General features: G+C 42.2%; 1 protein-coding gene across 1 annotated transcript in view; it reads right to left on the bottom strand.

Annotated features, from left to right (window-relative positions):
• Positions 1–20,922, bottom strand: part of LOC124721170 (zinc finger FYVE domain-containing protein 26) — a 423,927-nt gene that overhangs the window by 131,226 nt on the left and 271,779 nt on the right. Inside the window, exons 24-25 of the mRNA XM_047246006.1 lie at positions 12,361–12,468; positions 12,142–12,267 (exon numbers count right to left, since the gene is read on the bottom strand). Of these exons, the coding sequence (XP_047101962.1) occupies positions 12,142–12,267; positions 12,361–12,468 (234 nt within the window). The remainder of the gene's footprint in view (positions 1–12,141; positions 12,268–12,360; positions 12,469–20,922) is intronic.

Here is a 20,922-nt window from a genome sequence, read left to right as displayed (position 1 = left end):
GGCTACATTCATGAACCATATAAATGTTAATTTGCATAACATGCTTTATTGGGCTACTGAAAATCTATGTTGGCTGCGGCAAGTTGCACACCGAAAACTGTGGTCCGTGAATGTATGGTGTGGGATTCTGAAGCACAGAATTATAGGCCACTATTTCATCGAAGGAAATCTTAATAATTGGAAGTACACCACATTCCTGCAAGAAACATTACGTCTGTTACTGGAAGAAATACCTTTAGGAACAAGGAACAGAATGTGGTATCAACATGATGGGTGTCCGGCACATTTTTCACTGATGGCTAGAAATAAGTTGCAGACACAATTCCCAAATCACTGGATTGGACGCGGAGGAGATATGTCATGACCGGCTCGTTCACCAAACTTAACGTATTTAGATTTTTTCCTTGTGGGGATTTGCAAAAGACATTATTTATAAAGATGTTCCAACTACACCTGAAGATATGCAAAAGAAAATTGTCAGAGCACATGTTTCAATAAGTGCTGAGGTGATAAGGATTACCACTCAATGCATGATAAGAACATTGCAGCACTGCATTGATACCAATGGTCATACTTCGAACACCTTCTGTAAATGGAGGTTCATGCCACCTTTGAGACCTTTGTTGACCTTCAAAGACCTTATTGTTACACATCACTGGATTTGTCTCGATAGCCGCTATCAGAAAATAAGTACCACACTATAGCATGCCATTTTAAAAAAAAACAAAGTTGACCTTCATATCTCTGAACCGACCCCACCTAGCAACAAAAAACCAACGTCATATTATGACCCACATTGTCCCATGCAACTTTTGTCCCGCAAACTTTCCAGTTCCTATCATACTTTCGGAGTTATTCTTGGTGGAAATAGTTAGTGACTCTCCCTGTATATGAAAATAAAAACCACGATCACAGAGAAAACAGAGAACCAGTTCAACCAACCATGAAACTGTGAATTGTCCACCAATACTCGAGGCAGATAATCTGGAAGGCCATGCTTGGCTTGGAGGGCCAGAAGAAGGGGGCATTCCACCAGTGAGCTACTGTCTGTAAGGTTGCACGGCGACAATGTGTAAAATAAGACTATGGGTTAGCCTGGTATGACCAATGCAAAGGTGACATAGTGTAGTCGATTCCTTCTGGGAGGAGTAGATAGAAGAGTGCCATTCAACAGCAGGCTCCCCAATAATGCAGAGTTTATCAGAGGGGGCAGTAGGAAATCAGATATCATTCCATTTCTGAGTAAGTAGAGGTCTTATTAGCACCTGCAAATCCACACCTGGCATGGTCCTAATTTGTGGGGCTCTGAGCACTATGTGACTTAAATTCAGAGGTCATCAGTCTCCTAAGTTGTGGCTTGGGTGAGGGGGCTGGGGTGAGGGGGGGGGGGGGGGGTTCAAATAGTTCAAATGGCTCTGAGCACTATGGGACTTAACATCTGAGGTCATCAGTCCCCTAGAACTTAGAACTACTTAAACCTAACTAACCTAAGGATATCACACACATCCATGCCCGAGGCAGGTCGCGCGGTTCCAGACTGAAGTGCCTAGAACAGCTCGGCCACCAGCGGCCGGTTGAGGGGGGGGGGGGGGGGGAATGAAAAAGCAGGGGAGCACATTCCAGGGAGGAGAGGTGAAGATCCTGGCAGAGGGCTGCAAGGCACATTCCAACTGGTAATCCCACCTAAGGTCAGGTATCAGGAGGTCAATGCCCCTTGTACACAAGAAGAATGGGACACATCGAATGATCAGGGAAATATCAAATGGCGACTGCAAAGGAGACCAAGAAATGGTACCATCTGAACTGAAGAGGTAAGATCCCTGTTTCGGCAAGGAGACTGTCTATGGGCCTAGTCCACAAGGCACCAGTGGCCAGACAAACTCCATGATGATGGATTGGGTCTAACAATTTCAAAGCCAAAAGCACCGCCAAACCATTAACCTGGCAAACATTGTACATTCAGGATGAGGCCAGGACTTGGTAAATACAGAGAAGAGTAGCATGATCCACACCCCAGGAGGTGTGGGCAGGGAAGAGAGAGACATTTATACTTCTGCATGCAACTAGCCTTTAGCTGATTAATATGGGGCAGCCAAGTCAGCTTTTTGTCAAAAAGAAGACCCAAAAAACAGGACTATGAAACAACTTCCAAGTGCTGGGTGCCCAAGTAGAGTTCTGGGTCACAATGGACTATGGTATTATGACAGAAATGCATGACCCGCAGCAAGGAAGCAGATACAGTTAAGCTTCTGCATGCAACTAGCCTTTAGCCGATTAATATGGGGCAGCCAAGTCAGCTTTTTATCAAAAAGAAGACCCAAAAAACAGGACTGTGAAACAACTTCCAAGTGCTGGGTGCCCAAGTAGATTTCTGGGTCAGGATGGACTATGACAGAAATGCATGACCTGCATTTTTGCAGGAGAGAACTGGAAAACATGGGAAGGGGTCCACACAAAGGCCCCATCAGATGGTGCCATGGAGCTGGTGTTCAGCTGAGGCTACTGACTGGGACCTGTACCAACTACAACTGTCACTGACATATGGTAGAGGGGTGAGCAGCAGCTGGACAGAGGTCACTAGCCCATTGATGGTGATGAGGAAGAGTGTGATGCTCAGGAGAAACCCCAGTAGGATGCCACTCTTTTGGACTTGTGGAGAGCTGAGTGAAGTGCCAACACCATTCTAGAACAATCGATGGGATAGACAATGATTAATATAAATCAGAAGGGAGCCTCAAAATCCCCAGTCATGGGGTAAGTAAACTGTGACGGCACCAAGCACTGTTGTATGCCTTATATCAGTCAAAAACGACTGCACTGAGGTGTTGACATTTAGAAAATGCCTGTTGGATTGTTGTTTCCAACTGGTCAGCCTGTTGGATTGCTGTTTCCAACTGGTCAGAAGTGTTGGTTGTGGAGTCTCTCTCCCACGAATTACACTGGTAGGAAGGCTAAATGCTCATTATAATCTGCAGGTAACCATCCTTACAAGCAATCTGCAAACCACATTAGTGAGGCAAATCGGTCAGCAGCTGTCAAGAGAGATGTTGGGTTTTTGCCTGGCTTAAGAATACAGACAACGATGCTATCTCACCACTGACAAGGGAAGACACCGTTGAGCCAAATACAGTTGAAGACCATGGAGGAGATGAAGCCACTGAGTAATATTCAGGTACTGAATCATATAAATATGAATAGAATCAGAGCCGGGGGTTGCACCATGAGAAGAGGAAAGAGCCCAATGTAGTTCCCAGTCGGTGAAAAGTTCGTTATATGATTCTACTTGGTGTTGGGTAAAAAATAGGGGGATGCCTTCTACTTGGCATTTCTGCATTACAAAGGTACCTGGATAATAAGAGAACACTGATGCTGCCACAAAGTGGGTCACAAGGTGTTCAGCAGGAACCAATACTTTGGTATAAAGACCACCCTGAAGGGCAAGACCTGGAACAGTGGCTGATTGTTGGCAGCCCAGAAGACTATGCAACTAGGCCCTCACCTGGGATGAAGAGGCATATGTTCACAGGAAGAAGATGTAGCTCTCACAGCATTCCTTCTTACTGTGTTTAATTAAATAATGAGCCTTAGCATGAAGTCACTTAAAGGTGATAAGGTCTATGAAGGATGTAGCTTGAAACAATGCAGGGCTGTTTGGTGATCCTGAACAGCTACTGCAATCTCTTCTGGTCTACCAGAGCACTGGCTGGCAATGCAGGAGATCTGCAGAAAGGGGAATAGGAGTTCCAATGATGTGGGTGATCAAGTTGGAGACATCTTGTACACCCTCATCAACACAATGATAGAGAGGGGGCAAAAGGTAACAGCAGAGGCATATTGGTTCTGCAAAAAAACACAGTATAGTAGTCATTCAATCTGGCAGTGGCAAGAAACTGGCAGTGGCAAAAAAAAAAAAAAAAAAAAAAAAAAAGAGGACAGGATCACTGGAAAGTGGTCACTGTCATGAAGATCATCTTCTACTGAACAATGCAGTGAAACAAGACTGGGGGAAGAGATCAATAGTTGAAAAGGTGCTATTGGCGGAAGAGATCATTAGATCGATAGCTGAAAAAGTGCTATTGAGGGCACCGAAGTCGGTAGGAGTACCATCACTGAGGGGACACAGATCCTTGTTGGTGAGAAGCTGGTACAGTAGAAGGCCCCTTGAAATCCCCAAGCAGGAGAAAAAGAGGGGGGGGGGGGGGGGGGGGGGGGATAGTTGGGTTAAGGTGGTCAAACTCAAGATAAGTAAGTGGCCTGCCTGGAGGTATGTAAACATTGCAAATGATGATCTCTGAGATCATTTGCACTTGCAGCAATATTGTTTGCAACATGGTATAAAAGGGAGTCCAGTCACTGACAACATCAGTGCAAACCAATGTACAGATTCTTCCAGATGATCTCTCAAAGCCAGCACAGTTCTGACAAAATACAGCATAACTACAGAGCGTTGACACAGTTCCTCTGAATGATCATGTTATGGATGCCCAGGTTAGGGGTGAAAGGGCAGAAGGACTTGTCACACCCCAGGATCACTACCTGTCACAAATGGTGGTGGAACCAAATCAGTGAGCACTGGTTCCGAATCCGGCAGTGTGGAAGGATCTGGCATCACTCAGGTCACCAGAGTAACCTTGCGCCAATTCCTGCTCCTGCTCCTCCTCCTCCTTGTTCTTCTTCTTCTTGTTGTTGTTCTTCTTCTTCTCCTCTGCCTCCTGCCCCTCTTTCACAGCATTTAGTGGCCAGGATTCTTGTGAAGGCTTATCTGCAATGAGTGTGGGGACAGATTAATAAGTAGGCAGTCCTGGAACCCAAAGGTCATGGTTCCTTCAGCCATGAGCTGGTGTTGGGAATCTTATCTTTGGGTTTCCAGGGAGAGGGGTCCCCAGAGAGAGCCCTGTTACTGGTAGACACCAGAGGAGGTGCAGGAAGTGATTCCCAAAGCAACAATAGAGGAGGGTGGTGGGAGAACTGGTCTAAAGAAAAAGGGGGCAGTGGGCATGATGGCTGTGCTTTCATATAATTGGACATCATATCAACAGGATGTAGGCACTCATATTTCTTACATGCAGTATAAGTCAGGTGATCAATAGATTTATATTCCTGTATTTTATTTTCTTTCTTGAAGACTGAGCAAACTGTTGAACATGGAGGATGGTGTTCCATACAATTAACACACAAGGGGTCTTCTTCACAAACTTGACCCTCATGGAGTGTATCTGCTGTTACCACATTTTGAGTTCACTGTGCAGTGCGATGACATATGATCAAAGAGCAGGTATTAGGTATTGGAAGCACCTCATGGATGGTGGGACATACAGTTTCACTTCATACTTGTACACTGTGACTAACTTCTCCTGGGAGGACATTTCATTCAAAGGCTAAGATAAAGGTGCTTGTTTCTACTCTGTTATCCTTGGGACCTTTTTGAATGCATCAGACATAATGTATGCCTCATCACTCAAGATTAGCCCCTAGCTGTTTGGAGTATAAGGTCTCGGTGGAAGATGACTCCTCGGACCATATTCAAAGTATTGTGTGAGAAAATTGTTATTGTTATGTCACTCAGATGTTCATGTGACTGATGGGTTGTAGGTTGTGGACAAGAAGAGGCTTTAATAACTAGGGATCCACTGCACATTTTTCATAATGATTCAACTTCTCCAAATTTATCTTCAATATGTTACTCGAAAAATAAGGGCTTTGTCACACAGAAACAAAAGGAGGTGCTCAATAGCTTGAGGCCCTGTGCTCACCCAGCATATACTTATGAAAGAGTCTATATTTTGTAAGTACATAAATTTGCATCATCAGTCTAGTTCCTTTCACCTCAGATCTCATACATGAAAACAGAACACAATATGTCTGCGATAAACTGCTCGTCCATTTCCAGTGAGTCGACTGATTCTGACGAAATTTGTCACAAAATAAGAACACTGTCTGAGGTGGAAAAACAGTCCCATACTAATATGCCACAATACACAGTTATTATCCTGTACTTTTGTGACCTATTTTTGTGGTTGATGGTGGCAGTGGTAAGAGGAGGAGGGAGGGGGGGCGGGGGCAAGTATGCTTTTTTCCCAAATCTTGAACTATGTATGCCTACTTACCACACATTGTCATCTATGTGACTGATGGAAGTACAGTTGATTAGTATCATGTTCATTAAATTTCAAAACTTTGTTTCTAATGTTAAAAAAAAATTCTTCACAACTTAAAATGTATGAACTGGATAATTGGAAAGCACTGAAGTGACAGCAACTGCTCTGAAAATCCAGTTTATGTGAAATTTTGTTGCCCCTTCCATATATAGAAAGTATGGGGGTCAAGGCTAGTACTCACAAACATAACAACATTTGATAGCAAAGGAGCGAAACTATTCCAATAAAGGAAATATGTTATGTTATGTCTGCATTTTTCATAAAAGAACACTGCCTACTGGAATTTGTGTTCAAAATTCTACGTAGCTGTTTTTCAATTCTGTGGCAGCAAAAATCTTGAAAATCTGAGGAAAGGGTAATTAGATAGACAGACTACTGTATGTTTGCTGCAGTTGAGATTCTCTTTAAAATGATTATTTCTGTACTTAGTAATTATTTTGACTAAAAATAATTTCCCCACATCTTTGCTTTAGAACAGACTGGTTATCATCCCCCCAACATAAACTGATTATATAACGAGAAACCAAAACACTTCAATCACTAACTACCATTGTCAATAATAGCCTTGATTGTTTTTGTGGAAACATGTTATTTTCATTACTTTTGGAGTGGCTGATATTTACAAGATTGGAAAATAAAATTCTACCTTACTCTGCATAAATCATTTTATACTTCAACATCTCTGTTTTCTTTGGCCACTTTGTTTTCTTAAACTGGAACAAGGTAATTATACATTTCGTTTTGATGGGGACAGAAAAAGAGGTACGTAAAAGGTATAATGTTTAAGAGTTCAGGTTTTAGAATCACTTGCAGAATACCTTTTACAGCAAAATTGGGCAAAATAAGTTTCATCTAACGTAGACAGATATGACACATGGATATTAATATAATTAGTTTACGCAAGAATTAAGTAATCACCACCACCACCACCACATGATAGGTAGAGTAAAAGTTATTGATACTGTGGCGTACATTGTTTTTTTACATTTTTTTTGCCAGAAGCAGTGTATGTGCAGGGCAAGTATTGTATTAATCATGTCTATTCATGCTTGGAAGCTGTGGGTGCTGTTTCCTTGATTAGAACATCTACAAATTTCAACTGGTCACAGTTCCAATCCAGAATTCTTAAAACTTCTTGAGAGACCACAATTTTCCTTAGCCATTTACAGGCAAACATGTGTGATACTTTTAGTAGGAATATTGTGGTGGAATGTAAACACTTTAGGAATAAAGGAGACCACTCACCGAAATGCAGAACTGCTGAGTTGTTGACTGGGACACACAAAAGTAAAGAAAATTTGCTAGCATTAGAATGAACCCTTTCTTAAGCTAGAGGACACACACACACACACACACACACACACACACACACACACACACACACACACACACACACACAGAGAGAGAGAGAGAGAGAGAGAGAGAGAGAGAGAGAGAGAGATATCCCTGTGCCTTTAAGTGGTGCTGAGTGGACACACAGTGTTTGGAATGTGAAGTGGTGTGGATTGGGGTGAGGTGGACCGAGGGGAGACAGAAGCAGGAGGCAGAGAGAGGGACTGGGGCATGTAGGTAGCAGCTCAAAAAGAGGCTGCTGTTTTGCTGGCTAGGTATGTGGGAGGAAGAGGCGGCATGTACAGGGGCTAGACACATGATGCATGTGTGTCAGTGCCAGTGGGAAGCAGTGCAAGATGAAAGTGGCATGGAGATGTGAATTGGGAGGGATTGGTAGGGCAGAGGAAGAGGAAACTGTTGGGTGGAGAGTGTGGGGACAGTGGGTTAATGAACACTGAGGTCAGGAGGTGAAATCTTTGCAGCTCAGAAAAGCTGGTGGTGGAGGGAAGGATCCAGATGGTCCAGGCTGTGAAGTAGCCGTTGGAATTGAGCACTAACCATCAACACCCATCCTACACACAGTGAACTCTCTTGTCAGCACCTCATAGCGCCCAGACCTTGTCTAGCTGACATTTCCAATTTACAACATATCCTCCAAAACTCCCTCTCAACATTCCCCAAAACACTGTTATTAACCTTTCCACCAAAAATCTCAATTCCACATAAGTTTCAGTCCAATCTAAAGGCCTCATCTTGAGCCCACCATACTAGACTTGTCAATTCCTACAGTGAAAACAGTTTTTTTTGCCAGCAGTCCCTCTAACGAAAGCCAACCTAATCCCAACACTGAACCTTGAGTCTCCCAGTACATACCACCATCCAACCAGAACCCTCCCCCTTCCTACCTAACTAACCCCTGTTCACCTTCCTTGAATTCCTTATCTTCAACTTGGTCTCACCCTTCTTACACGGGTCCCTTCCTAAGAACACTAACCTTTCAGCAGAAGAAAGGGCAGCCATATAAAACCTCAAAACAGATCCTGACTTAATCATCCTACCTGCAAACAAAGGCTCTAGTCACTTCATGATGAATCACAGTGACTACCTGACAGAAGGCTTCTGCCAACCACTGGACTCCTCCATCTAAAAGCTCTGCCATAGTGATCCTATTCCTGAAGTCCAACAAAGCCTCCAAGCCCTAAAAAAAACCTTAGGTCCATCCCACAACCTATCCCTCGAGTCCATCTCCCTCTTCGCCCCAATGACACCCCAAAACACTCACCTTCTACATGCTCCCCAAAATCCATAAAATCAACAACAGTGGATGCCCCACCGTAGCTGGTTACTATGCTCCTTTACTGAAAGAATTTTCACCAATGTTGACCAATATCCCCAACCAACCGCCCAAAATCTAGTTTCTCACATAAAAGATACTAATCATTTCCTCCATGGACTCTCCACCATCCCAACCCCTTTACCTCCTGGATCCCCACTCATCACTGTTGATGCCACTTCCATATATATCACAAATCCCTCATACCCATGGACTTGCCACTATTTAACACAACCTCTCAGAACATCTTTCAGACACCAAACCTACTACTTCATTCTTAAAATGTTAGCAACTATACCCTGACAACAATTACTTCTCATTTGAGAGGAAGATATGAGGTTCATTGAAATGAAACCTGGTCAGTGCGTCTACCTTTACCTTACATGTAAGGTGGCACCACGTAACTGCAGGTATGGTGGTGCCATCAATTGGTAGAGAGACTGTCACGTGCACACCATTTGATGTTGCATAGCGTCAGTGTAGTTTCACACCGAAGAGAAGGTGGTCACACAAGTTATCATCCCCTACTGAAAATGCAGGCGAGTAAGCAGGAACAAGGAGTGGTTTGATGTTTGGTGATGGTGGGAGTTGGAGGCCGTGAAATGTATTGACAGATGAAGGCTGTTTATGATGAGTACAGTCTGAGATGTTCAAGTGTTGTAAAGTGACACAAACAATTCCTTGAGGGGTGCAAGTCACTGGAAGATGATGCTCATCCTGGATGGGCTCATCGTGTCATCACACCGAAAATAGTTGCAGAAGTGAATGCTTTAGTCTTGGACAACCACAAAATCACTGTGGACAAGATCCATCGGTTACTGGGTTTTAGTGTGGGCACCACTCACTCCATAATGCATCAATACTTGAACTTATGACCCATCAGCTGACTGCCGAACAGTGCAATACTCAAATGGCACTGTCTTTGAGTCATCTGAAATGTTATCATGAGGAGGAATGCAGCTTTCTGTCACGTATTGTCACAGGTGACAAAACATGGTGTCACCATTTTGAACCGGAAGTGTGTGACTGGGTCCAGGCTTGAATCGGACAGCAGCCTACTAGCTTCTTCAAGGATGGAATCGACCAGGTATTGTCGCAATGGGATAAATGCGCCAACAGTTTTGGTGACTATTTTTGAGTATGTGTACTGTGTATAACTACATTTCTGAGTTAATAAAATCGTTACCGTTACTGTACGCTAGCGACCGGGTTTCATTTGGATGCCCCTTATACATACACAAAGCCTCAGCAGACATGAGCACCCACATGTCATCCTCCTGTGCCAACCTCTTTATGGGTCAGCTAGTGGAAACCTTCCTAGCCTCCCAAAACCCAAAACCCCTTGATGATTCAGGTCCATTGACAATATCTTCATGATCTGGACTCAGTGTCAAGACAACATATTCTCATTCCTTCAAAACCACACCACCTTTTCTCACATCTGCTTCACTTGATTCCCTCACAATACAAAATGTCAACTTTCTTGACATTGACCTCCAATGCTCTGATGGCTCTGTCCCATCTCTGTCCATATTAAACCCACTGACTATTCCGAGAGCTGTCATCCCTTCCACATAAAAAAAAATCTCTCCTTTTCAGCTTTGCCACCCATGGATGGCATATCTGCAGTGACAAGAATCATCTTGCTCATTACTCTTAAGTCTCAGGAGGGCCTTCACAGATAGGCACTACCCCCAAACCTAGTCTGCAAACAGATGTCCTGTGCCATATCCACACACACTTCTAATCCTCCCACCATCATCAAGAAACAGCTACAAGGGATCACACCCCCTCATCACCCAGTATCACCCTGGACTGGTACAAATAACCTACACAGCATCCTGGTCCATTCATATACCACTCTCACACCCAACCCCTTGCCACAGGGATCATATCCCTGTGGAAGGCCCAAGTGCAAGACCTGCCCAATCCTCCAACCCAGCATTTCCTACTCCAGACTTGTCACAGGCTTATCCTCCACATCAGAGGCAGGACCATCTGATAAAACAGCCAAGTCATATACAAACTCTGCTGCAATCACTACACAACTTTTTATGCCAACCAACTAGCTGTCTGTTAGAATGAACGGCCACTGCCACACTGTGACCCAGAACAAAGCTGACCACCCAGTGACATGAAGATTAGCACAACATGCTTGATTTCAATGGCTGCTTTGCAACCTGGGTCATCTGGATCCTGCTCTTCCGCACCAGCTTTTCTGAACTACACAGATGGGAGGTATCCTTGGAACACAGCCTTTACTCCCGTAACCCTCCTTGCCTCAAACTCCATTCACCAAATGTCCCAACGCACTCTACCCAACATTTCCCCCTTCCTGTGTCCTCCACTTCCCCATGTAACTTTCATCTTGTGCCACTCCCCACTGGCTATGACTCGACTCACACGCATCACATGCCTAGCCCATGAACCTATCATCCCCCCTCCTCAAGCCGGTCCGTGTGGCCGAATGGTTCTAGGCACTTCAGTCTGGAACTGCGTGACTGCTACGGTTGCAGGTTTGAATCCTGCCTCAGACATGGATGTGTGTGATGTCCTTAGGTTAGTTAGGTTTAAGTAGTTCTAAGTTCTAGGGGACTGATGATCTCAGATGTTAAGTCCCATAGTGCTCAGAGCCATTTGAACCATTTTGAACCCCCTCCTCACCTTACTTGCCAGCAAACTGGCTCCCTCCCTCGAAGCTGCTAACTACCTCCTCCTCCCCCCCACCTCACCCCCCAAACCCTTCTTCCTGTCTCCCCCCCCCCCCCCCCCTCTCTCTCTCTCTCTCTCTCTCTCTCTCTCTCTCTCTCTCTCTCTCTCTCTCTCTCTCTCCCCCCCCCCTCTCTCTCTCTCTCTCTCTCTCTCTCTCTCACCCCCCCCCCCCAATCCTGCCTGCTCAATACAACCTCACTTCATCCTAGTCCAGCTGTGGAACTGCAATCCTGGCATCATGCATCCAGCTGACACCATGTAGGGGCCTGCAAGTGGATGTGCATGCATGTGAATTTGTGCTCTAGCTCAAGAAAGGACTCATTCTGAGAGCTAGTACATTTTCTTTCTTTTTGAGTGTACCCATTGATGGCCCAATGTTTCTGCTTTCTAGTGAGTGGTCTCCTTTACTCCTAATGTATGATACTTGATTCACTCATTGAGTGTTTATAGCATTTTCCCATATTCTTGATAAAGGTGCATGTATGTTATATAATGAACATGAAGTACAACAGCAATAATCATGTAACAAATCAAAACAATATAATTACAACAAAAATAATTAAAATGTATACTGATTCTATATGCAAGCATGTGATGACTCTTTACCATCTTCAATGATACAAAGTCCGAGGGCTCAGGGTGTATGTAGAGCAATAGAAACCTGGAATCTATCAAATGCTGCATTTTCATTCCTATACCATGATATTCAGCCCACTGTCGACATATCTGAAACTGAAAAATTAGAAATACACAACATCAGTAAAGCTATAAAAGATAACATCAAATAACTTGAATGGATAAGATGTATTTCAGTAATTTTATTACCTCTCTCTTCTCAATCAAAGTATCAAGTATAAATTCTGGATTTCTTTGAGATAACCTGCAGACATCATGCCATGTTTTCATGTCACTATTTTGGAAGCATCTGAGAACCTGAAAATATGATTAAAAACTGAGAGACTATGCATTTTTTAAAAACCTTAATTTATTTTCTACTTATAAAATGAAAGAAAGTCTACTACACTTTTTGATAACATATACATCAGAAATTATTCAGTACGATTAGACCTTGGTGACCAGCCAAGCACTAAATAATTAACTTCAGAACTGCAAATTTAACAAGCAATATGACATTCTTTTGAAGAAATTATGTTGAATACTGTTAACAAAAGGTTCACCATTTGTCAAGAATTTAAAAATAAATTGACGAAAGAGTTCACATGTGGACAGCCGGCTGTTAGTGTCCAGCGGGCACTAACACTCGTGGACAGCCGGCTGTTAGTGTACAGCGGGCACTAACACTCAGCTGTTCACCTGTGAACTCTTTCATCATGAAGCATGCCAGGAGCAAATGAAGAATACATAAAAATAAATTGTTTCTAGAAAGATCACTGTGGCAAACTCATAGCAAGAACAGGAATAAGTACTGCTACTGAGCTAATTTTGGTAACTTTTGTTTCTGATGTACTGTGAATTGAACAAACAAGAGTAAAAAACAAGAGAGAGAGACCAATAATTCCATTTATTCCATAAAAATTATAGTTTTCACCAACATTTATTTCACTCAGTCATATCTCAGATATTTCTAAATTTTTGAATATTTAAAGTGAGTAGTCTGTATGAAACAAAAGTCATTTCTCTTTCCCTCTTGCAGGTATATTTTTAATGCCATTCATATTTGTCTACCATAAGCAACTCTTGTTTCATGTAACATTTTACTATCATGGGATTCAGTCTTCAGCTACATTATAGCGATGAAAATCCTATTCTGTTGCTGAAACATTATAAGTATTCCCTAAACATTGCAATTTGTTGACATTTAAATGTGGCTCTTCCATTTCAGTGGATAATGCTGAGTATCAATTAATTATCCTTTGCCAGGCCTAATTCGTGACACTGGCATCTCTGAGCAGATCCATTAACAGTCCATTACAAGTATATTGGCATTTGTCTGTCTGACTTTATCTTCCTGTCACTACTAGCGCATTTTGTTCAAACTTCTCCTACAAATGCATAACACACGTACATCTTCATTACAATATTGCTTGTTTTTGTGCTTTGAAACAGTTGTCTAAAATTGTCTTTCACTGAATATGGTACTACAAAATACCTGAAAGATAACATGTGACTTCAAAACTCTATGATTTTGCTTTAAATAGGAACTTTCTTGAGACACTGAAAACATTGCAAGTTCCGAATACACAATGGGTGGGACAACTGGAAACTGTGTAGATATACTTAATATAGTTAATGATTATGTTATTTGTAGCTTGTCAAATAAATTGATCAAGCAATTCCCTAATAACCAAAATCAAATGGTTCACCTTGCAAAATATTGAATATAGCCACACATTTATACATTACAAAAGAGGGTAGAATTAATGCTTGTGTGACCCAGCATTCATTGCTTTAAGCTTCCTTTTCCTCCTTGACACTGGTGACTACAGCTTGAAAGCGAGTGCTGCTGATAAGCAATTCTGTTTCAAGAGGGAACCAGTGGATCATGACAATGGTAAGTAAACTGAGTTGTCGATAAAATTGGTAGTGATATCGAGAACTAATTAGACTGACTGAATAGTCACAATCATCAGAATAACAACATAGATAATTCCATTGCATGCAGCACTGATGCAACTGGAAATGGATTGGAATGTAATTATTAAGTATAAGGCATAAAAATAATTAAATGCAAATTTTTCAAAAAACAACACACAAACATGAAAGACTAGTTAATTAATTGTATAAATAGATATAATTAACAGGGAGAAACACAAGAACACTCCAAGTTGACAGAGTCTGTGGTTGCATTTTGATGTAGGATACTCCAAGAATATGTTTAAACATTCCATTTCTATAACACTCTGACATGAAGACAGTTAAATAATTTACAAGTAAAAAGTAGTATAAGGTGCAAACTCAAACATAAATTCACTCTTTCCCACTTACACACACAACCAGATGGACAATAACTATGATCCCCACATAAAACCAAATTGTAAACTTGGCCCTTTGTTGCTGTTGAAATTCAAACTGCTTAAAAGGTTAATAGTTAAAACAAGAACTTAGGAAGTTACAGCATGCAGCTCAATAAGAGGTACAAGGTGAAGGTAAAACAGGTAAAATCTGTAGTGCAAGCCTGCGACCGGGCTATTGGCTTGAATGCAAGCAAAGTACAACCTTTCTTCACTGTGGCACTAAGAGGATGAGGAGGAGGGTGACAGGTCTGCCCCAAGCTACCTTTTACTTACTGGAGTTCGCCTCTGATAGAAGACAAAGTGGATCTGGGACCATCCTGGAGGAACTGGAATGAGGAAAAATCCCCATTTCTATGCAAGATTGAACCTGTGACTTCTAGGGCTGGAGTCTTGTGCTGTACCTGCTAGAGCATCAAGGCTACCAATAAAAGGAAAAAGTACTACACACCACTGCAGCAAGGACAGTAAACTAGCTTAAGTAAATGTACCTTAAGTACATGTCCAGGGAAAATAAACTATAGCCAAAAGAATCACCCTGCTTTGACACATCCATGAATATTGCTATGCATGATTTTTGGATCTTAATATGACCTTTTGCAGCAAGCAAGCAACATCATGATGCAGTATTCATTGAGTGGAACAAATAAAGTGTTGAACCTTTTCTTCTCACCATGACCTGCAAAGTTCTAAAAAGGTAGTTTCTTCAAAACAATTAGCTTAGAAGAATTTTAATTTTTTTTAATTCCCATTTATATTTTTCTTTGCATCAAAGGGATGTCTTTTGGTAAGGTCATATTTACAAATGTAATATCCTACACATTAGATGATGAAACATTTTACAGAAATATATGTCTGCTGCTACATAATTTCATTGATAATTTAAAGTTTTAGCAAACATACATTTAAAATGTATACAGAAGTACAACTTCTCTTGTAATTTGGCACATGAAAAGTTACTCTAGAGTTTTTCTGCAATAAGAGCAACAGTCACCTGGTACCACTGACTGTGTATGAGATTTTTCCCACACCACAAACCAATAGGGCATGCTGTGCACCAAACCAAAATTATCTTTTTGTCATGTGGTACCAGAGAAAATCAGTCTCATGTTAAGGCAAGGAACAGTTTTGAATATTGATGATCCTCAAACAAAGATGTCACCAGGTGATAGTGACCAGGAGACATTGTCGGGTATGGGGTTTTGTCCTGTGAGCATCAGTAGCCAGCTGGAATCCCCTCACTGTGGATAGTGTTTATTGTTTCACATATTTGGCTCTAGCTTATCTGTAAATTGTACCCCCAAAATATAGCCGTGTTTCCACAAAAGCTTTATAAAATGATCAGACAAAACAAGTCCACACCCAAAGATTTGTGACAAAAGCACTTCAAGATGTATAGTGAATTAAGAGACCTTATCTTCTTATCCTTTAATGTAATCACCAAAAAATCTGCTGCAAATCTAAAATCAATATATTCAGTTAACTCACTCAGCTTCCTAAACATGAGCTACAACTGGGTAGTGGTTGTCAGCACTTTAAGAGTGACAAAAAGCTGAAAAGGATGCCTGCTAATAAGGAGAACTGCACAGGTCCTTACTGTGGACACTATACTACTGACTTCAACAGTGAGGAGAGTTTCACTTAAATAACTTTCCTTAGGGTGTGTGTGAGTCTCCTCATCTAAGTTGGTAGGCTTCTCTGTGGCACACACAGGATTTCCGCATAGTAGTTTAAATGGTTTATTTTGCTACTTATTCACAAATACTGTTGAAAATATCTAGTTTAAGTTGTTTTCAGTGTTCTGTGTAGGGAGCTCAACATCAAGGTCATCAGTGAGGTAAAGGTACAGTAAAGTTCCACGTTTTACACCTACACAGGACAATGAGGCTCGATCAACCAATGTGTCATCCTTTGCCAATGGCATCACTGGATGGAGTATAGAGGGGCATGTGACCAGGACACCACTTGTCCAGTCACTGTCGGACTTCTTGACCTTGGGACCACTACTAACCAGTGGAGAAGCTTCTCAGTTGGCCTCATGAGACCGAGTGCACTTCGTAACAACTCTCCCACTATGGAAAATTCCCTGGCAGTATCATAAACCAAAGCTGGATCCACTACCTGGCAGTTAGTCACACTGACCACTCAACTACAGAGGCACACAAGGTCATCAGTGCCCTTACTAAACTAACTGGAGATGAATCAGGGTGAAATGTTGAAAATTACATACCAAAAGGTAAACTATAAGACTCATCCACATGCCTCCATTCTTACTCACTCACACTCATACTTTCACATAGAAGAACAAAATACATAAAACTCAATCTTTTTGAAAAATCCATAACTAAAATAATGTAACAGTGCTACAGTCATAGCTAAAATAATGTAACAGTGCTACAACTCTGAACATAATACTTGAATACATACCGCAGGATCAGGCCACTAATGCGTTACACATCAAATATTCTGCCAATGGCATCTGCACGGGCAGATGACTTGCGCACACAGCATGGCATCTGCTGCACCATCTACTGGAGCCCTCCTCTCCAGAAGGACAGTGCAGCAAGTACTCGCTCTCATATTGTGTTCATACTTATTGTCAGCAACTGATTGTATCAGTACCTGGACTTTTTTCTTTCTATGTTTGTGTCTACATCCTCAACAGTTGTTCACTGTATGCAGAAGAAGAATAATCTTTGGCTCATTGTGGCCATGCTGCTGTTTGTGTCTTACAGTACAATACAAATGGTGATGAGTTTGGTGTTCAGTTCCGTGTGCCCAATCTACCCAATCTATTTGGTTGTTCCTTCAGTTCTTCTGACCATGGAGGCAGTGCTCCAATCTCTCCTCAAACAGCGGGGGGTCTTACTGTTGCTATTATGAACTTGTCAGTGACACTGACTATGCAAGCTTCAATGTTGTTGGCATACCTGCCACCCTTTTTCCCATTATGATGATGTGGCTGAACCCTGGGAGGTTTACAAAAAGTGGCTTCAGCAACAGTTCCTTGCTTTTAATGTCACTGTTGCAAACATGTGTAAGATTTTGTTCCTTCCTTGAATTTCTCCTCGGATCAACAAGTTGTGCCAGTTAGCCCCGCTCCACGTACCTGTGTTGCTTTCATTCAATTACATGTGTAAGTCCTCGAAGTAGTTGTGAAATTATCACTGTAAACCCATGCATATCATTGTAGGATGTGTAGAGTTCTATTGCTGTCATAAAATGCACCACCAGACCTACCAGGCTTGGGCAGCTGAACTCCACAGCCTCAGTCACAAATGTCAGTTTGTTATGGATGCTCGTCATGATCCCCATGCTGATTCTATTGTCTGTGATGCCAGCATTCAGTTGTGTCCTGGCAAGGAGGTGTGTCAATGTCGCATACTATTTCACAGAACATGTCGTGGCTGCATGCTCTAAGCGCTGGGCGACTTGCGACAATTGTACAAAAAAAGGACATTGAGCATCCGTGTGTCATTCCCATCTCTTCCTAAGTGCTGGGCGACTTGCAACAGCTGTAGGAAAACATTACATATAGCATCTGAGTGTCGGTCCCAGCCCCCTCCTGTGGACATGGACATGGATGTTAATCATGTGTTTCCAGTGCTTACAGATCATAAAAAACAGCTTAGTGAAGTGCCAGTTACGGAAAAGGTGCTCAGACTACAAGTGGATGTGAGAGCAGCTGTGACTTTACCGAACTCACAAACTTGTGTGGATTTGGGATCTCTGGCATTGTCTCCAGTTAGCAACGTTTGGTTAAGTTACAACAAGCTGCATATTCCAGTTTTAGGGCAATTTACAGCTTCCACTATGTATGAATCTGTGGTTTTTTCCTTGACTTTTCTGGTTGTGAATAATGCTGCTGTTACAAATCTGTTCAAGTTGGATGCTTCCAATGCATTTGGCTTTTCCAGTTCGGATATGGTGCACATTGTTTTTGACCAGGTGCCTTACCAGCAGTTAGATTTTCTATGTTATGGGTTTTTGTTTCTTCTCTAATGTGGGTTAGGTTGTGCCATTAACTTTTTGGCCCCCATTACCCTGAAACCTATGGTGTGGCTGTGCTTTTTCCATGTGTGCCCTATTCCAATGGCTTTCATTGATCAAGTGAAATCAAAATTGGACAGGCTAACATCACTGGGGTAATACAGTCTATTACATTTACCTTCTGCATGATTGATAAAAAACTGACTGGTCAACTTCACCTCTGCAGTGACTTTAAAGCTTAAGTCAATGCCCAGTCTATCCCTGTCACAAACCCTTTGTCCTGTCTGGATGAGTTATTGGCTAAACTCACCAAGGAGGCAGCTTTTCTCCAAAACTGATTTATCCTAAGCCTATTTAAAGTTTGCGTTGGATGAGGATTCTAACCAGCTCCTTGTGACTAACATGCCCTTTGGGTTGTACCAGTACCAGCACTTCCAGTTTGGGTGGCCAGCATCCCGGCAGCTGTTGAGCATCTTTTTAGACCAACTGATGATGTCTGTTCTGGAGTGCATCAATTATCTTGATGACACCCATGGGTGGGTGCATCCATGGAAGGCCATTTGTGTAACTTATGCACCTTTCTCACTATCTTTCTTACTGTAGAGTTGAAATGCATCATGCTCAAGTCACACTTTTTTCAGCCATCTAGAGTATATTTGGAGTTTGTGGTCACAGCTCTGCTGAGCCCTACACATTTCAAAGAACTCGAAGCATTTTTAAATACAACTGCTTATTACCATTAATTTATTCCATGTGTGGCCATGTTGGCCATCTCCTCCACAAGTTTCTCCACAAGAATGTTACTTTTCAGTTGACGCCAGCCTGTGAGCACACATTCATGCTTTTGAAATATAAATTACATTCTGCTCCTTGTTTGGCTACCATCTGGTTTTTGGCTACAGATGCCTCTCAGTATGGTATGGACTCACACATCAATATGAGAATGGTTCCAAAGGTCCAATACCTTACACATCAAAAACGGTCAGCTTGGCTCAGCAGCACTACTCCCAAGTTGAAAAGAAAGTACTCAGTATCATCTATGCCCTCAAAAAATTTCATGTGTTCTTGTGTGGGTCTAAGTTCCACCTCATTACTAGCCACAAGCCTTTGGTTTCATTGTTTAATCCTTTCGCTTCTTTGCCTGACAAAGCAGCACATTGCTTCCAGTTTTGGGCCTTGTTTCTGTCCCACTACAACTATGAAATACATTTTCGGGGTACCAGCAACATGTCAACACCACATTGATGTACTACCATGGTCCCTGATAGGGCCAGATCCTACTTTTGATCAGGATGAACTCCTTTGTTTTTACTTAGACGTTGAGGGGCAACATACGGGCTCCCAGATCGCAGCTGTTGTTGCTGTCAATCTATTTTTGTGTCAAGCTGTTCACCTCATTCAGCACGGTTGGCTCAGCAGACTTCCGATCCTTTGTATAACTTCTTTGTCGTCCATCATCAACTTTTAGTATTTTATGGTGTTGTTATCTTAGCTATGGATGGGCTGTTGTCTAGTGTTGTCATCCAGGCCGCCCTATGGATGAATGTGCTTCAGCTGCTACATCAGGGAGATTGGTGCGGTCTTGTGAACTAAGTTATTAGCCCACTGGCACATGTTTTGGCCTGTCATTGTAGGTGACACTATACATCTTGTCGTGGCCTGCTCTTATTGTGGTACCCAACAGGCAGCACCATGGGCAACAGTTTCTCTGTGGGCCTCATTACACTGTCCATAGGCATGCATCCAAATTAATTTCACAGGACCCTTCCTAAATTCTCCATGGTTGTTGGTTACCAATGCTTTCTCTTGATTTTCATATGTTATCTGTTGTCTTTTGACATGAGCCATGGCTATGATTCAATTGCTTTCCGAAATTTTATCTACTGAAGGATTGCCTTATAAGCTTGTGATGAATAATGGTCCACAGTTTTGGTCTCAGGCCTTCCACGACTTTTGTGCGTCTCAAGGCATTTCCCACACAACTGCTCCTCTTTCCACCCCTAATCTAATGGCGAGGCATAATGTCTTGTGCAGGTACAGGCTGTGTTATTCTTTGTACACTCTATTCCACGCATTTTATTAAGATTACAATGGACAATTAAGAAATGTAACTACCAAGCAAATTTTACTTACAGTTAACACAAATTCAATACAGCACTCTTGTATGAAACTATATCTCTGCAGTTACTGTTGTCAGTGGGCTACCTTTTATGTGTTATAGCCAGGATTGGAGCATCCTGTTCATGCAAGAAGTTACAATAATAGAAGAAGCCCCACAAATTACTGTCTGTTATGTAAGGTTGCAGGATGGCCACTAACGAAAACACGGCGGGACCAAACGGCAGTGGTCGGTGAACAAAAAAGATGGACGAATGGGAATGGAAGGACAAGCACAACGACAGACAACTGAGCAAGACACCAAGAC

This window comes from Schistocerca piceifrons, chromosome X, assembly GCF_021461385.2.
Source record: "Schistocerca piceifrons isolate TAMUIC-IGC-003096 chromosome X, iqSchPice1.1, whole genome shotgun sequence".
NCBI classification, from domain to species: Eukaryota; Metazoa; Arthropoda; class Insecta; order Orthoptera; family Acrididae; genus Schistocerca; species Schistocerca piceifrons.
The sequence above is the reverse complement of the archived record's forward strand: the minus strand, read 5'-3'. Positions and strand labels throughout refer to the sequence as shown.